Genomic DNA, 19,219 nt, shown 5'->3' with positions numbered 1-19,219 from the left:
TTGGTGTGACACCTCCTTGTACAGCCTTGTTAGCTATTAGACTATGCCGGGTATCTACGTTACCCCGATCAATGCCTGCTTAATTCATATTTAATAGGGGAAAACTCTGCACTTCTGTTGCGATGTGGATGAATGATCTCTAGCGCATGTGCCAAAATGAATAATTTGGCCCCATTCTGTTTGCCTTTTTTGTTTACCTTCTCTGTCCTATTTAAAACATGCCTCACTCTCAAGTCGTTATCGGTTTTACTCAGTCAAGTTAAAGGGTCTATGAATTGCATTTTCGGGGGATGACTATAGATAAGCCTAGTTACAATTAATGCAATTTCTTTAGTGCCTAATTGTGTCTCAGCAGAAATTACGCTTTTTGTTTGAGCCTTAGTGTTTTTTTGATTCATATACGTTATCAGATCAAGGCAAAAAAAAGAAGAGTCAATTAGTAAAATGAGTAACATAAACTTATTTGAAATGTTGCTGATTCAGATGGTTAGGCAGTCAGGTCACCATCATCGGGAGGAATAGGTACAATTAGTGTTTATGGGTTAGTAATGTAGTTCGATTGTTCCCAAAGGTACAATCGAGTAACTTAGGAACTGAGATCAAGTTTAGTTGGGAGTTTGAGCTTTAGTCGGCTATTTTTCCTCTGGTAAAGGGAGCAGCCCTAATTGTGATAGAAGTATACCGACGCATAGTACTCACGTGTTCGTATCTTGGCCCATAGGAATTCATGGTGCACATATTCGAGATGAGAAAAGCAAGTTATCACAGCTTTTTGTCGAGTTTTAAAACGTATGTAGTGACGATTTTGGATTTTTTGGGAAATAGAGTTACGATACCATTCTCAATCATTGTCCTTGTAGAGACCCTCATCGTGTTTTGGGACCTCATGTCAAAGTTTGCCAAGAAATTCGTTCTTTTGATTTATGGTAGGAGGCAACTAATCGATTCGATAGTATCACGTACAGTATGTGTGAACGTGCAATTGATTTTAATACATATATCATGCATCTTCATATATGTAAACATATATAAGGTAGAGAAAGTCTGTTGAGAACTTAGAAGCGACTTGACAGATATATACTAATATAATATGCCATAGTTATGAAATTGACTCTAAGACCGCCAAAAGACTCTTTCTCTACCTTCTTTATTAACGTCAATATAAGCAGTTATAATTTTTCTATTTATATAACTAGTTGACGCCATTTGGTTTCGTCGAATGGTCCAGAGGCCGTCTTGATATGTGTGGTCAAACTTAATTTATGCAATTTCCTAAACTAGAAAGAGTGCAGTTTCAAATACATCATGTTTATTTTTTTCCACATTTTCAACCTATTTCTCTTGCATTAATTGGTAGTAACGTAAACCATCCTCTGCGAAATATATCAATCTTATCACTGCCATATGCAGGCAAAATAGGGTTACCTTCTTCGTCCTTTGTTTATATAAATTATGTATGTTTTACAGGGTCTCCCGCTAATATCTAACCGCGTTACTCAGCGGCTAATTACATTGTATCCTTGCTAATAGAGTATAGGCTTTAATTTACGTCATTGCGTATATATATATTGTGGTTGACTAATCCTAGCTTTGCCCGTCGAAGGTTGACGCCGTACTTCCTTATGCATAACGCAACTACACGTAAATTCAAGAAGTTTCTACTCCACATGTGACAATCTGATCTGTTAAATGCAACAAATTCTCATTACTTTGTGTACGTCTCTTTATTGTTCAATCTCTCATTGAAAATCGCAATCATAGAAAGTGACCTGTAATACACAGTAACCCTATTGTCATCCAAAAAAGCTCTGCATTAGTAAACAAATAAATTGTGTTGTAACGACTACAAGAACAGCGTCAATGTCCTGCAAATTTTAAAATCCTCAATATCATTTTGTCTAATTGACTAAATAACAGCAGAACTATTTTAAGCGCTGAATAAATTGGGCAGCACGTAGTGACCGACATATCATCTTACCCTTATCATTTTATTTATATATCGAATACCTAACAACAATTGCAGCTAGCAACGTTTTTCAAGCAGCCTTCAACGCCTTCATTTAGCTGTTTGCCTCTAAAACCGGTAGATACTACCTCATGCCTTTATTGACCAACAAGTTGTTATAGAAGGTATATCAGGCTGTTAGAAATGACATAGGCAGGCGTTAAAATTTGAAGTACGCGTTGCTGGCAAATACCCTAGACTTCTAGGAACTTGTGAGTAAAAACCGGTTGACTTTACTCAAGGGAAAATCATTTCAGAAGGAAAAAAGTTTTTAACCTCGAAAATCAACGCCTAGTAAGCGAATTTTTGTTCTTCGAAGGCCACAGCGCTATGGAAATTCATCGAAGGTTACTACGAAAGAAGGGAGATCATAGTGTTACAGGTTAACAAAGAGCCGATGCCGAGAGCCGAAGGACAAGGAGACAGTGCCGAAATCAATGCGGTTTTTCACAAAAGCAGAACTTGGCATCCAAGGGCTCCGTCGGCCAAGACTGGCATTTCACATGCAACGTGCTACAGAATTATAACCAGAATACCAAAAATAGGGAAACCGAATAAAATTGGGTTTTCCGTAAATTGACTCCAGGCTAGTTAGAAATGCGTGTGGTATATTTTACATGCGATTCGTGGAACTTTAAAGCATACAGTGCCCACTGTTAGTCGGCAATGGACATCAGGGTACTCACCCAAAATAAAACAATGAATGCAGCTGACCACATCGAGAGACTCAGACCGTTGTCAGGGCAATCGCAGTCTACTTACTTGATGTCCACGCGTCAATTACTCTCTGTTTTACCCTTTGCCTTGAAACGGGCAACCGGTCAGCAAGTGTATCGATTTGTTTCGAAAAGCCATAGTTAGAGGAAATGACATATATGAAAAAGCATGGTAGGTATATGACTACCTAGAGGCTGCTAAAGGCTGTATCAAAGTAAAGACGAGTACCGCTAACAGTTGTTAAAAAGATCATCATCCTAGTCTAACAAGTACAAAAGTCATTCGATTTCAAAATCCGCCGGTTTAATTCTAACATCTATATATATATATATATATGATAGGGTAAAAGTCCCTCAGTTTCAGTCCTTTTTTAATACTTGTTAAAGTAGAAAAAGATTATTATCCAGTAAAAATAATAGTAGAAAGAAGCTGCGAAAAGACCTTCAGACTATCAGGAAACTTTTGTCCCACCTTGTATATTACTGTTAATACAAATTAAACGTTCACAGATATTCTATCTGAGATTGCCATTAGGCATCATTACAATCGAGACATATCGTTTGCGAAACTAAAATAACCAATTGTTTTGTCCAGCTTTTACTCAACACAGCCTTTTCAACCGATTTGCTGTGCGCAAGGCTAAATCGCGGCCACTATCATGAGCCGGTATACGTCGATGGAGCTGTTAGTATCATACATAATGTATATTGAAGTGGATATACCAACCCAACTGAATATCAAGCTTGGCTTCATACTTAGGCCACTAGTAACATTATTATCCTTATGAATGGTAGACGTTGAATGAAATGTATTTATTGACGAATATTCTTACCGTAGCGTTCGCGCATGCACCGAAACTATGACTAATCTATCGCCTTGGGTACTTTTTGTACGTCATTCTTTTTTTTATTATCGCCTTGTTTGTACAGCCAAGAATGACGTTTCCAAAATAATTTCGAGCTCTTTTTAATAAAATCTTCAATGCAAATATATGTAGATGAATTCTCAGTACTTCACTAAATTAACTGGTTCTTAGCGCGGAGCGGTAGCTGAAAAATCGTTATATCCTTTTGATTACGAGGAGTGACGCAAACTATCATTTCCTGGCCCTTTGTCTTGTCAAATCTTAACCCTACCTTCTATGTACATCGTCACAATGTTTCCGTCTTAATACTTTGCCGCAAATAAAGCCTAGCTCGCTTAAATGTTTTTGTATTATAATAATATTTCATCGATTGTCACAGCAGAAGTCAATATGATGTAAAGTGACCTCAAATCGTGCAAAACTGTGCGGAGATGATAAATAAAAAGATGTATATATATTTATTTTTTGACCTGTATTATTTTAGTTTAGTGCTGACAACACAAGCAATCAGGTACAAGCCTTAATAGATTTAACGGCTGTCCACTACGTGCTTTCTAAGCAGCGTTGCAAGTGAAATGTTCCCATAAAATAAAACATTTAGTGCCCTAATCTTGAAGCACGAATACGCTAGGCTTCTAGCGTTCGAGTGCTCCTTTTTGCCCAGTAGTGTTCTACTGCGGGAAAGCCGATTTATTTATTGTACTGTGACGTCCATTTTTGTCGATTTTGGTCAGCTTCACGTCGATTGGAAACCAAGTCGAACACAGAGGACCTACCCTACGTTTTTCTATTGTATTGCTATCGATTCTTTTATTCGTTATGATTTAGATATTGGCTCGCTATATTTTTTCGTAAAATTTGCGTTTGTGTTAATAGATCGCCCCAAATAAACAACAATCAGTATTCAATTATACATATAACCGCGGACAAGAGCTGTTCCTTTGCCGTTTGTGAGGACAGACGTCTCAAAATTCAGGTATATGGCTGTCATATATTAGGCGCTCGTAGCTCTCATTGTACCGTCCGTATAACAACCGTTTCTAAACCGTTTCTACGAGACAAGAATATGAAGGGCAGTTTCTTTTACGAATTTTCCTGCCGTATTTTCGTCGAATCTCTCTGTGCTTTAATAACCGACAAACAAATCTATACGATGAAAATGTACAGTTAGATGAATTTCACTGGTTTCATTATAGCTTCACCAACCATTATAGGTAGTCCTGTCTACTTGTCCTTCCTCTCTTTTCCTTCTTGAACATGAAGTCTTTAAAAAACTATTTACCACGTACAATAAATCATAGGCGCTGACAATTCTGTCAACTTTTTGTGGTACAATATTTTAGGATACAGCGTATTCAACGCTATCGATTGGGTTGTCAGTATGGACCTCACAAACGTAATATCGATATATTATGACCCAACTAAGAAGCTTAATGAAGCCTTCATTTGAGTGTTAGATGCAACCATCACTTCTCTGATTGGAAGAATCCTTTCATAATACTAGCTGTGAGAGACTCGATTATCGTTTTGATAAGAAGCACTTACGAATACTTACTATCGAATAGTTGAAAATCGAATTTTGTCTTCTTACTAAAAGTATAAGTCCCAAATACTACTACTAAGTGCTACTTGAACAAACTACTGCAAAATATTCAAGGGTTGCGTTAATATGGGCCTATTTCGTTAAGGCTATTGCTGTAAATAGTGATACCACTAATCAAATGAGAGGAACATAAATTAGACAATGTAACGTGCTCTGCAGACAACTACTACTCATTTCAAACGAGCAAGCACATACGTATAGAGGCCTATATGTTTCGAGTTTTACGTCCGGCATCGCTGTTAGGCATTCCGTCAGACAGACCGCTGGCTCCCAGCACGATAGTACAGAGACCTACAGGTACGCAACTCAGTTAACCGTTATTCCGTCTGCGTTTTATTTTACATTTGGCCTGATCGTATTCACTGTTCGATTCTGATAGCATTTAAGGGTCGATCCCTTCGATGACTGCAGCCCAATGTTTCTTGCTTTTTAACCAGAACTACATTCTGGCTTTTCTGCGGAATCAAACTGACCCGAGAAACAACACTTGCAATCTCATATGCGCTTGCCGGGGTCACGTATCTCCTAACCGCTAGACATCTTGCGCCTTCGCTGCCACACGTCGTTAAAATTTGAAAAATATTACCACAATAGAAGTGTTTAAGTCGCAACTTAAATGGGAGGATGTAACACTGTGCAACACGTGTTGTTTTATCCATGAGCATCAATGATTTCCAACTGTGCTATATCCGAAACGGTGTCATGACCCCGTATTAGAACATCGATCTAACGTTTTTTTGTGCTAAGGTGTTGTTCTCTATCATTCTTAAAGCATGCTAATGGAGAGCCTATTTTAATGAATTTGTACGGGAAAATATGTTTATTATGAAGTAAATAAATTATCAATTCTTCGGTTGCAAATCCCGTTTGAAAGTACGTGGAAGTATAGATATCTCTCCGTGTAATGTATCCTTTATTTTCGCATTTCCGTTAACGAATCTGCTTTGGTCGGCTTTAAAGTATCAATACAGACACAGATATTTGTACATAATGCGTAACTTTTTTTTTTTAATCTGCACATATAGTTTCAAATATGTTGTATTCGTTTATTGCATACTTGCAGGTATCACATTCTACATTTTGTTTCCCAACTTAAAGACCCGCTTGGCGGACAATTTTCTACAGATGTTTGCGCTCCATTATATTCTGGCAACGATCAGCCGAGTCTTTTTGCTATTGCAGTACACTGCGCTTTTCACGCAAATCATGTACACCGTCAGAGCTCAATTTTTGAGGCGATTTGGCTCGAGCAAGGTTTCAGTAAGTGCTATGCCGCATTTTTCCCCCCAAAAACGCTATACGTGTTCAATATCTCGTGCCGATGTGTTTTAATAAATAAGACGCCATTAAGTAGCACGCATTACAACAAGTCTTAAATGTGTTCTGGGAACTCTAAAAGTAAATTGCTAAAAAAAATGTACTTCTTCGTTCGGGAAGCTGCGATACATGTAAAACCTCGAAGACTGATAGCATGGATGTGGGTACCTAAAATCGACAAAGCTTAATAATAAATGATCTCTCATTTTGCTTTCACATAATAGTGTCTATGTTGAGACTGCACCCTATTACGATTCCGTTCTCTAAATTTTTGTGTGAAAATCGACAAAAATGCGTGCTATATATCAAAATAGATCGACAAGCATAAATAAAATGAGAAACATGAAAAGATATGAAAAGATCTATTGTGCGTGAACATTTTAAGTCTATTTCTGTTAAACACGAGTCTCCTCAGTGGTGCAGTAATAACACGTGCCTGATATAGCATACTGAGTTAACGTGCCGATCTAAATTCGGAGCCGGTTGATTTCATTTTTAAATAGCTTCTGGTGATAAGATTTCTCAGCTCGAGTGCGGGTTTTTACTTTCAACGCTATTGTGGTCTCATTCTGTGTATTAGTATCGATATTCGTTGATGATATCAGTTTAATGCTAAGGTAAATACCATAACAGCAGGCCGTAGTGCAGCAAAAAAAATTAAAGTTCTTGGAACCACAGCTGTACTCATTTTCGCTTTTTTCAGTTATATCAAATTGTACTGCTTCCTGAGATGTTTGAAATGCTGAAGTCACATTTATAGTATGTTCTTCGCTAACTCTATAGCATGTTAAGCGAACATATAGCATTCTTAATACTATAAAACAGCAATCAATTGGAAAAATAAAAATATCTCCAAAATACGTGAAATCGACTTTTGATGAAAGTGATGTCAACTTACCGAGTAATACCGAGTGGAAAGATGCCGATTTTCATTATAATGTCTTGACGGACTAATTTTGACCCGAATCTATCGTTTAGCTGGCGAGTCCATCCGTTGCGGATAGTATTAGCCTATGAATAATGAGATCAGCGAAAATTTACGAAGTTTTTCTTTAGAGTGATTTATATATAGAATATCCATACATATGTGGGCCTGTACGTCATTCACTGAAAAGCTTTACTCGTTTTCTGTTCTCAGATATTTCGATGCTGTTTGTTGACATCTTCGCCAGCTCATCTGTACAATATTGGGATGCAACGACTGGGTCAACTCACACCGTTTGCCGCGATCAGCCATGGATTTATGATTGCTCTCGGAATTGCTAATTTAGTCGCTCAGTTCAATTAGCAAAAAAAGCTATTGAGTAACCTAACTGACACTCGACCGTTACCTGGGACTGCTTTCACTGGCAACTTTTTGGTTCAAAAACATGGGATACTAGTCGCCACTTGAAGCTCGTTTTGTATGCCGCCTCCGACTATCCTTAACCGACCCGTCCGATGTCAAAAATCTGTCAAGCTCTTGTCTTTCACGTAGTTTTCGTGCGTCTTACATCTTTAAGAAACAATTTGGAGACGTCGTCAAGCGTTATGTGCATTCGTTCAACAGTATATAATCATTTTATCGGGCGACAGCCATTTCGCCTTTAAAGGTGTTATCTCACTTCATGAAGCGTATTACTACGTAGCTGTATAAGTGACGGCTTTTTCTAAATGTTTATATGCATTTTATGCCAACATTGTCTGCTGAAGCGCCCGACTCACTCTTCCAAACATTTGAAAAGCGAAAGAACGCTAAACATTATATGAGTGATTTATTTTGAGTTTAGAGAGGAATATTGACCCCCCCCCCCCCCCGGGAAGAGTATTCCTCTGAAATTATGTGTACCTAGCGCGTTTCCTTCATATCCATCCACGACGAAAACCCATTTAAACGGGGAACAGTAGTTGTCGTCAATTTGCTAAGACGATTTTAATAATTTATCCTATGATTTGTGAGGTTATCTAAGCTAAGTCAAACTGGCAAACAAAAAATACAGTCAACTAGTAATATTACAATTTACTGCTATAATAACGATAATATTTGGTGGTAATAACCTTAATGATAATTGTGTTACGAGAAACCAGAGAATAAAAAATCGTAGTTCTTACCCTTGAAAGCGTCAAGAACCTTATGCTACTTTAAATATCTTTATCTCCCCACTTCGACATGCCGCTTGCCATAATTGTCAATTCTTAATTAACGATGCTTGACTATTTTGGCCCGGGACCGACAGTCCGACTCTACGAACATATGATGACTTAAATACAATAAGCAGTTTTTGTGAAAATAGTTGTCGATAAAAGCAGTTATTTTCTTTACCAAGTCCGAATTGGTTTTTCATCAAGACTGAGGCAAATGAAGGCACGCATATGTGTCTCCTAGAAGCTCCAAACAAGAGGGATATTAAAATAGAAGCTTTCATTAGGAAGGTATGAGACACAATAGGGCACTGATGATACGTAGCTATTGAACGAAAAAAGAAGCTGTCGTTCAACAACGAGCTGTAAATTTGCCGCTAAGTGTAATTCTCAGATAATACAACAACGTACAATGTTTACTTAGCATCTCCCCGCTTTTTTTCACGCTTGACATAAATAGCCAGTGTACTGTGGCACTGACTGACAATCGTGCACAGTAACCTCGCTTGCTAAACAAAAAGTATGTGTTTTCTAAAAAGTAACTTTTCAGATATGGTTTTATTTTGTTCCTTACACATATACGGATACATGCGATCCCGACATTTGTAGCTAAATTATGGTAGACAAGTACATGCTTACGCTTTAATACACAAGCAATGCATTGTAACTATCTCTATGTCCAATTGAATTCAGTTATCTCCAGCGATTTGATGCTTTGTTGACTGTCTTTATTTCATCAACAGCAGAAAGTGCGTTTCAAAAGTCAGAAGTGAACCATATGCGGTCAACCTTGAAAAATAGGTGCTGTGCGCTAAAAAAAAATAGATGGGCTGCAATATACGTTGCAAGAGCTGGAAATCTCGATGGAAATTTTTATACATAATAAAAAAAATTCTGTCTTGTAAGAGAAAGCCTGGGTAGGACAATATATATGCACAAGTTAATAATCACAAAAACTCTGGGCCAATTACGCGCCAGTTACTATGCTTTACACAACAACGAATCAGTGAAGTGGTAGCAGCAATGTTGTAACTCAATAGGACATCAGAATGATTAATCATAATCCGTCATTCTTTCTACGTATAGATAGCTCGCTTTTTATAACTACAAGGCTATGTTCTTTACCCTTGCATGTCCGGGTACAGACCATTATCTGAATAGCAAAGGATAAATAATAACCCGTCGTAACTGGCAGTCGAATTGAAGTTGTGACTGAATGACTCTATTTGAACCATAATATTAGTGTATTCATTGAAATAAATTCCAATGATCCAACCGCCACAGAATTGTACCAGATAGGCTGTTTAATTAATAATGATAATCTCTAATAAAACTTTACTCAATTTCGACTGTACGAATTCAAAACTGCGTTTTATCACTATTCAAAAGTAATTAATGTCAAATTATGCAACTTTCTCATGCTCAGCTCGTCTAAATCACAGATCTACGCCGAACTATTACCTCAAGCATATATGCTACTTATTTAAGTCAGCATGACGTAGCATGATATATGCGGGGCTAGTTGAAGCGGCAAAACGCAATGAGTCTTTGAAAACATTGAGAGGAGCCTTGGAAAAAATACATTTTAGCTAAGTTAGCTTCAACCGTACAACGCGTTACAGTAGTAATATGGTATCTTGATACTGAAAATACAATATTTTATATACAGTACATATTATACGCTTTTTGACGCTGAAATCGAAAGTATGGCTTTTCCTCGTCATTTCAGACGAGTAGATTTCTACACCTAATTTACAATACGCCTCATATAAAATAGCATGACACAATGTTTAGCAGCAGTACTAAATGTAAGACTCAAACTACTAACTAGCTTATTATAGATGACCTGTATTCGATCAAGGTTGGCTTTCTTTTTATATTAAACTGGTCCTCTCAATTATTCCACTCGACTTGCCAAGCTGCTAGACTCCGCATTCTGATTTGGCGTAAAGCACCATCGTATTAACGAAAAGCACGCCCGCTAACACTGGCAACAGGACTCCGCACCAAGTAGAAATCATTTAAGTATTAAATTTCATCGTAGCATAAAATATCATCAGTTTTCAATTTTGCCATATTTTCTCCTACTTAACTTCACTTACACCGAACACCATCACCTTCATTGCTACTGCCATGACCGATATGGAACGCAATCGCGCATTCTCTCACCACCGAAGTTCGTCTCACACTGTAATGGGGGTAGAAAGCGCGCCTTATTTGTCTATAATACTTTATGATCGATACTACGAAATTTCATGGTATTCCCTTTCTCTCTCTTGCGTGTATGTGTTATTCAAAGATCTGAGCCACCACCCCTTAGCCCTTCCCCATCTGGTCGCGAATCGCCCGCCGCATGACCCTCGCGAGCAAGTGATGTCTTCGCCGATTTTAAACCACGTCAAAATACGTTCATCTCTCAACCAAGATGGTGACCGCCGCGGCAGCGCCGCCTTGGCTTCGTTTTGTTAACGACAACGAGAAGCGAGGATAGTGGGGGCACAATGTTTTTCTCAACGAACGAACGGCAGCAGAAGCTAGTGTCTACGCACAGCCGTTGTAGAAACAGTCTTTACGGGCAGGTAAGCAGGTTGTCTTAGCATCCAAACTACGACTACGGCTCCCTTGGGGGGTTTATGGTATATCACTCGTGGTTGTGTGTTGTTTGCTTGCTCGTTCTGTCGGCCGCTGCGTCTGTACGGCACGGCCGCAGCGGTAGCGAGTACGAACGAGTTCTGCTTTCACTCGATGCTACAGTTAGTGTTAAGGCAGCAGCTGCGGTCGGGATCAGCAGCACTCTGCTCCATCGAGTGCTACAAACGAATGATTGGTTAGCGGGAGCTAGCGGGTACTTGGTTTTGTGTCGCTGTGTGCGGCAACTAGGGCAACTGCTGCTGCCGCTGCTGCTGCTGCTGCTGCAGCAGCAGGCAGCGGGCAGGCAGACGGGCGGGCGGAAGCAACACCAGTATCAAATGTTGGTGGCAATCGAGCCAGGCACCGGTCAGCAAGCCAGCGTCGAAAGCCACTAGCAGTAGCAGCATCTAGTAAGTGAGCGAGCGAGCGAGTGAGCGGATCTCTCAAGCAACCCTCAGTGGGGCAGTGTTCGTTGTGCTGCTGCCTGCAGCGGGGAACCATCCACTATCGGCTCGCCGCTAGCACACGACCCAGTCGTTCATTGGCTTTATTGCTGTGCACAAGGTGGTGTGGCTAGCGAAGCCGGCAACGGCAGCAGCTTCGCTGGCGAACAGCAAACAGGGCAGTACTAGCGGTAGCCCTAGAGCCAGAATCAGCACACCACTGCTGAAGCGCCGCGGCAAGCACATCTCACCGTCGCTGGTTACTGGCTGCTGTTTGCTCGTCCGTCGGTCGGGCGCAGTCGTCGTTATATCCATTGTCTGTCGATGGTGGCGCTGCCTGGCCGAGTTAGCCCGCTAAGCCTAATCACTGATTTGTATCGTTCCGTTTTGCTCGTGTGTGGTGGACTAGACCTGCGAGACCCGCCGCGTACCAGCCACCGAATCGTAGTGATTCGCAGCGCTGGACGTACGGCGTAACGCCCAAATCATCAACAACAACAGCAGCAGCAGCGGACTGCAGAAGCAGTGCTATCAACAGCAGCAAGGTTTCGACGTGCGTAACCGACCGTCTCCCTTCCGATCCACCCGGCCCGAAACACTCCGAGAGCAGGAATTGTGCGTTGTTGTCGTGCTCTACACGTCGTCGTCCTTCAGCATCGTCGGCAATTTGTGTATCATCGCGTGTGTCGCTGTGTGCTTCGCTAGTTGCTTGACCACTGCTGGTGACCGCCGATCACTGCCGATTGGTTTGTTGCTTGCTTTTCTCCGTATCGCTGGATGATATATGGGGTGGTGGCTGGTTACATATTGTGGAGCGTGAATTGTTGTGCTAGCAGTAGTAGTGCGTTTGTGTGGGAGGCGGGCGAGGCCGGATGTTACCGAGGTGTGATTGCAGCAAAGCGAGCAAATCAACGAGTACAGAGGAATATATTCGATCTACAGTAAATACCCAATTGTATAAGATGTAGTGGTGTGCCGCTAACAAGCAACAGCGTCAACAGCAGCGGCAGCAGGATCAGCACTAGAAGACACGGTGGCGGCATTGGCAGGAGAGCAACTCACACCGCGAATTCGCCAATAGCGAAGGCGCCATTACCACGATCACCATTCTCTCGTCGATTTCACTCGGGTCGGACTAACACCGACGGGACCGGGGCAAGCTATAGCGACTTATGTGAACAAGGTGAGTGTAAATATTATCACGTTACTCTAGTTAATCGTGGCTGTGCGTCAGATACGCGTGTGATACAGTACCTGGTATAGATGTGATGGGTCAGTAGCACCAGCACCAGCATCAACAAGAAGCAACTTCACTGATACCCACTGCAATATATCGCTATCTTATAGTACAATACAATATGTGCTCGCGCGTCTAGTCAGTGGCGCTACAACGGCTGCTGCACTGCTCGGCATTAGCAGCTGTCGCGTACCGTATTGCTTCGTGTGCGCATGACGTGAACATCTTATTTTGGGTATAATCTGGCGGTGCGTCACGTTGCGTTCAATCTCAGGCGGGCAACTTTAACGCCGCTAAGAACAGCAGCAAAAGCGACAGCAGCAGTGTTAGAAGCAGGAGGAATTGTGTGCTATAAATTGCCTCGATCGAGTGTGTATCGTCGACTGTAGCAGAGGAATACATCAAACCTCAGGCCACGGTGGCATCTTATTTGGCAGTATGTGTGCCTACTGTTATGTGATGATGTTAAGCCGCTGCTAATGATGCCGCCAAAAGGAAGTACAGCGGCGCGACTTCGTGTTTGTGCTGCTGCTGGTGGCTCTCATGTAGTCTTCACGACGCAATCCAATCGCGGATGATCCGACTGAGCGCGTGTTCCGATCCCATGGCGCAGCAGTGCTGCCTTGCGTCGTTATATTCCCTGGCTGATATTGTGACACAGAACGGTGCGTGCATCACAAATGCTGCCAACAGGGATTCGCTTACCACAACACGTTTAGGTGCGGCACGTTGTCCCCCCAGCGACAGATGAGGTGTCTAAAAATGTTGAGTGCTATTGTAGGTCGTGAGTTTGCTGCGGAACTCACCTCGCGGGCAATCAATCGCCCGCTCAAGCAGGCGAAGGCGGGCAGCCGGAAATCCTCGCGGCCTGCGATACTTCGAGGCCGAAAGTACACCACATAGGGTCAAATGATGAATGGCCATAATGCCATTATTACCATCATCACCAACGTCAGTATTTGTCACTGATACGAAGAAAAGACGAGACGGAGTCGAGGAGCAACGAATAGAGACAGGCCTAGGACGTCAGCGCAGGTAATCGACAGCGCGATAGGGCAGCAGTTCCTCACTGCCAGTTGTCCTAAGCAATTGTCCTTTGGGACACCGGCGAGATTCAGCCCGTCGGTGGTACCGAAAGCATCGTTTTGTCCATATAAGCCTGTGTTGGCTACTGGTACAGTTTTTATATATACGACATAGGTGACTGTTTGTTATATTCATACGTTGCCAGGCTCAATGTTCGACGCTGCCGTGTTGGTCTCCGTTCATCTATCCATCCGTGACGTCTGTCGTGGTCGCTGAATATCAGAGGCATTGCGGCAACGGGGGGCAGTCCCCTTGTATGTTTACTCTACAGATATGATTATAATATTGCTATACAGTGAATATAATCGAGAGCGCATTATCGTGAAAGAAGCGGCTACAGCACAAGAACCGTTACCATCTATAACGTTGTTATTTGAGTTAGCGGTGGTAGCTTGTTGTTCATTGAGTCGATGAATGCGGCACGAATGTGGGTAGCGCCGTGTGAGGACGTGGCTGGATGTTTGTATAGTCGCAATATGATGATTTGCGCCTTGTACTATTTTTCCATGTGTGCTTATGCTAAAATCTGTTGGTATGATTTGTCTATGCTACTGCGCCAGTGCCCTGACTCTAGGAGATACTCACGATGAGCATTGAATCATAAACAAAACGGGGGTTCATAAGTTCCTCTAAAGTTCTTTTCTACGCTCGTATATCATTGTACTTCGCCGATTTGAGCCAGATTTACGGATTTCAACATAATACTGACGAAAAGATTACGGGGTAATAAATGGATTTGGTGAATGGTGATCTGTTTTAGTGTGAGTCTGCTGTGGGCGAGGGTTGTTAAGTTTTTGCGTATTTCAGCTCGTTTGCTTTACTGTTTATATTCATTGCGTTAGCATGGCTGAACGCTGCTGGCACTGTGAATGCATATAGAAGTGGTTAAAGTCCTTTAACGCAGTGCGATATTTGTGGCAGTCATTAATCGACAGACGACAGACAACGACGTGACGGTGCTTGCTGTAAGAGCTAGGTTGCTGCTGCTGCTGTTGCCGTACGGTTCGCCCGAAGATGATAGAATAGTCATCCAGCTATTACTTTATACTGGCGTTTGCACCGTCGTTTCTAAATCGTGTTGACGATGACGCTGCGGTGGAGACTCGTCGTTTTGTCGGCCTATTGCTTGGGGGAACGTAGTCGGCTAAACCCAGACTATATGCCACGTATTTGTAATCCATATACCGTAGTTGTATCAAGGTAGGGTGAATGGTCGTGTTATCCACTAGCCAACAAAACAAGGGAAACGTCTCTTGTTGCAAGACAACGTTTATGGTGCTGATATATCGAAGTATCGCGATTTTGGTCAATTTTACTCGCGTTCCTCAGCGATTGTTGTCACCTGCCGAATTATTACTGCATTAGCTAGCAGCAATCTAGTGATATAACATTGTTATGAAGTACCTCAGCTATACGTTGTTTGTGCTGCTTTATTAGCTGATTAATCGTTGTTGAGCACTGAGTTGTTGAGTGTTTGTTTTACAAAAAGAAATTAAAAGTAAACATATTATCGAGCCGTTTTGAGGCTTAGGAACTGGACTGTCCGTAGCTCCGGCTTGCTTTACTGTGACGACTCTACGATTAATATAGATTCGAGACTCCAATTATCAGGTAGGGGTTCCTGTTGGTCGCTTCTCATTGTCTTGCTTCGCAGCCTTTGCCAACACTACAGCGGCAGGTAGAGCCCTTTGGTACAGCAATACCGACTTAGAAAACAAGCAGAGGCTGCCGAACAGCTGAGTCAAGTCGGCGAGACGGCAGCAAACGACTATGGGTCAATGCCTCGGGCAGGCTGTGGCAGAAAGTTTGTCCGGGTTGTTCGCTTCACCGCGTGCCGAACCAATCACGCTGATCTGACGCAGGATTTCTCTGCCTGAAGTAACTGAACAGTCAAGATCTGGACGTTGGTTCCTTCGTTTACGCTGAGTCTGAGTCATTTTCAATAATATAGTCATTAGCGAATCTATTCAACCATTGGCATCACTGCAATATCTGAGGTAGTTCCTTTTGAATTCCTAATCGCTGATGGTTTATTGAATGTTGCTTGCCTAAAGTTATTTTTGTGCGTGAGTGAATAATAATAAAACTCAGCAGCTATTATTATTGTTCATGTGGATGTAGCAAACACCCGTGTCACTTTTTTCATTTCGTAGCCATTACTTGATAGCCCCTTTGCTGCTATCGATATTTTCGTCTGCGGTGATCCAAATGTGTTTTAAGCGCGAGCGTGGTCGGCGCGCGGTTTTTCGTAGTCTTCAACGTTTCAGTGCGCGTTTATCGCGCAACAAACGCACGAGCATTCGTGGAAACCACAAAACCATTACTACGATTGCTTCTTACTGCGTACTGTGTTCACCGAATGGGTTATGCAAGTTTGCCGCTTGCGCTCTGAAACTCAGCGCTTCAGCTCCGTCGTGATCTCCTTGTTGTCCCTCGGACGGCAGTCAGTGCTGGCGAATGACTATACGTGCAATCGAACCGGGCGCTCGCTCATTAGTGAGCTGCGTCAACAGCAGCAGCGTCACAAGCATCAGACCTGCAAGCCACAACGGAAAGAGCAGCAGCTAAATACAAGAACCCACTTAGCGCCAAATCCGGACTGAAAGTGGCAGAGTTTACTGCGATGCGCTAGAACCAACCCTAGTTCGCAGTTTAAACACGGCAAAGCATCATTTTTCTGTGGTGGGTTCCGATGGGGAATAGAGGACATTTGGCGGCGAGATGCTGCTTGTGCACACGTGTTATCTCACCTTATAGTTATATGATAACTATGTTATTATTATTATTATATAACTATATCACTATGATCCATGTCCACATTTTTCTTCCAACCTTCGTGCGTTTGCCTCATTGCCTAAACAAAACCAATGATGTTGTTGAAGATACTGAGAGAAACGATGATATCGTCGTGTGTCGCACAGCGAACTGATCAGAGGACACTTAGCTCTATTTAGCTGCAGTGAACTAATTGTGGTAATAATAATGGAGATGGTGGCTTTGTTTGTCCCGTTCACCTCAGTTTCTGCCTCAATGTCAAGAACCGCTGCGTTGGCTTCCACGATGCAAAAGTGAGATGATAATGCGTCAATTGCGTTAAGCAGATGGCAGTTATTCTAACTACCATCTGCTAGAGTAAATGCCCTGGGACAGGAAGAAACTTGGTTAGCGAGAAAAATGTTTGTAAAAATAGGTCAAGATACTCCTCTCTAAAGGTGGGGGGTGGACGAAAATTTAAAACTTGGGATACTTAGAGGTTAAACAGGTTCTTAAAAGGATAGAACAATGTACGTAGATAATTCTGGGACCGGGACCGCGTGTTACTTCTAGGTCTGCAAATAATTTATAATAATAATGGCTAGTAAATAATAAGTTGTTCGACTTGTGAGAGAATGTCGACTTGGTGTAGCTAGACGCACTTTGGTATTGGCAGTATGATCGCTTTCAGAGCAATGTCCTGTATTTTTCTAACAAAAAATACTGCGATAATGACGTAAGTTACGAAATGTTTATATGTCAGTACAGTGGGATGTACCAGCGGCGGCACCAGAAGCTTTAGGACCTAGAGGCTGCTTCGCGTGAAGAGACATAAAGAGCGAAAAAAATAGTTTCACCGAACATGCGATGGAAGTGTGATAAAATGATTGTGGGTCAACGAGGACATTTTATTATAATACGGTTTAGTCATCTTGTCCGATCTGGCCGTTAGTGTCCCTAGACTGAATCGGCTTTGGAGATCAGACGGAAGAGCAAGAGATAAAACTGCTAGCATTGCATAATATTGATTTATTTCTATCGAGGGGGGACGGAATAATTTTGTTTCTGTCGACATCGGATGCTTTTTAGCGTATATGAACTGGTGTAAGGCAGGGTTGGAAGCACTATCACTGTGCTATACATCGTGGCGTGTTCGTCGTCGCAGCCAGGCTGCGTGGAAGGTGTATAAACTGGATTTTTAATATCAATGCCGTTATTATGATGTAGAAATAGTTGTAAACATAAAACGCATTCATACAGCTTTTTAGATCCTAACTAGGTAGGCAACCAAATACCTGGTTGGTTTTTTCTTATTGCAAAGAAGTCCATGAGTGTTAAGTGATGGCATGATATTCAATTCTAATACGATAGACGGTGTTTTTAATGTGTGCGAGCGATGGGTATGAGTGCTGCTTAATCACCTCGACTACTTGTTACCTAAAATCGTATTTGTATACAACGTGTCTGGAACTGTGTGTCAATTGTGAATATAAATATTTCTGCTTTCGTATTTGTATGCACATATTCTTCTGTGAGCATACCTAGCTGGACTACCATTTAAACGCAAAATGAGAAGCGCAACTGTTTAATTGTGTAACACGTTAGTATTTCTATAAGATACCTGCTGGTCTTTACTCATTAATTCTTAATCCGCCGTCCTGTCTGTTCCTCTTGATTGCTGTCTTTTTTAAAAAATAAGTAAATAGAATTTCTTTGGGGGCGTTATCCGTGTGCCAGCCAATCGTTTCATTGCTCGTGGTTGCAAGCCGTCGTTGTTTCCTTTCCTAATGCGTGCCTCGTGCTACACTGCGCGCTTATCGCGTATGTGAAGACAACCTCACAGCGGTGCTTCGTTCCAGGCCATTGTTGTTCCAGATGGCGCCGCAGTCATAAATGCAGTGCACGCAGATGTTTATGGTATAAAAGCGCGTTGAGCTGCAGTTTCTCCTTCCAAACTGCGGCACAGCCATGAGCTCAGCTGATGCTCGAGCAGCCACAGCCATCGCCACTTTAGAGACAACTGAGCCACGGCAGAACCAATAGAATGAAACGCACACGTAACGTCGCAAAAAGTGCATAACGCTCTCTCTCTATTTCTTGTCGTTGGTATTGCTGTGGTGCGACTGCCGCTGTGGTGCAGCTCCTTTCCGATGGCGCTTTTTACGCTCTGCTGCTTATGGTGGATACTAGGCCCTGGGTCGACATATTTTGCACTGAGATGCTGCTGGCCGGTGTAGAGTCGTTGTTGACACAGAGGTCGCTTGCTGTGGCTATTTTGAACATCGCGACTGTTGCTGCTGTGTTTGAGAGAAGAAAAGACGCGGCAGTTCGTTGCCTGTGTCTTCCTATTGACCGCTCGCAGAGTGTACGAACAAACCAGCGCGACAAGTAAACGGATGATTTGTTTTACTTGCCTAGGCAACTGGCGAGCGGTTGAGCC

The 19,219-nt window shown here is 42.1% G+C and overlaps 2 protein-coding genes across 9 annotated transcripts in view; one reads left to right on the top strand and one right to left on the bottom strand.

Annotated features, from left to right (window-relative positions):
* Positions 1-13,687, bottom strand: part of LOC111252959 (uncharacterized) — a 26,351-nt gene extending 12,664 nt beyond the window's left edge. For 3 of the 8 annotated variants that reach the window (XR_015316166.1, XR_015316168.1, XR_015316169.1), the window contains exons 1-3: positions 10,731-11,007; positions 7,406-7,518; positions 2,692-2,808 (exon numbers count right to left, since the gene is read on the bottom strand). Coding sequence is in view for 4 of the 8 variants with exons in the window: in XM_086973700.1 (XP_086829826.1) it covers positions 5,550-5,742; positions 7,406-7,518; positions 10,731-10,763 (339 nt within the window). In the remaining 4 variants the exon portion in view is untranslated. The other 5 variants (XR_015316167.1, XM_086973700.1, XM_086973702.1 and 2 more) reach the window with 5 other exon arrangements.
* LOC111252958 (uncharacterized) overlaps positions 12,745-19,219 on the top strand; it is a 20,309-nt gene continuing 13,834 nt past the window's right edge. Inside the window, exon 1 of the mRNA XM_022811662.2 lies at positions 12,745-12,885. The gene's annotated coding sequence lies outside the window, so the exon portion shown is untranslated. The remainder of the gene's footprint in view (positions 12,886-19,219) is intronic.

This window comes from Varroa destructor, unplaced genomic scaffold, assembly GCF_002443255.2.
Source record: "Varroa destructor unplaced genomic scaffold, Vdes_3.0 BEIS01000006.1, whole genome shotgun sequence".
Lineage (NCBI taxonomy): Eukaryota > Metazoa > Arthropoda > Arachnida > Mesostigmata > Varroidae > Varroa > Varroa destructor.
This window is presented reverse-complemented; position numbering and strand designations above follow the sequence as displayed.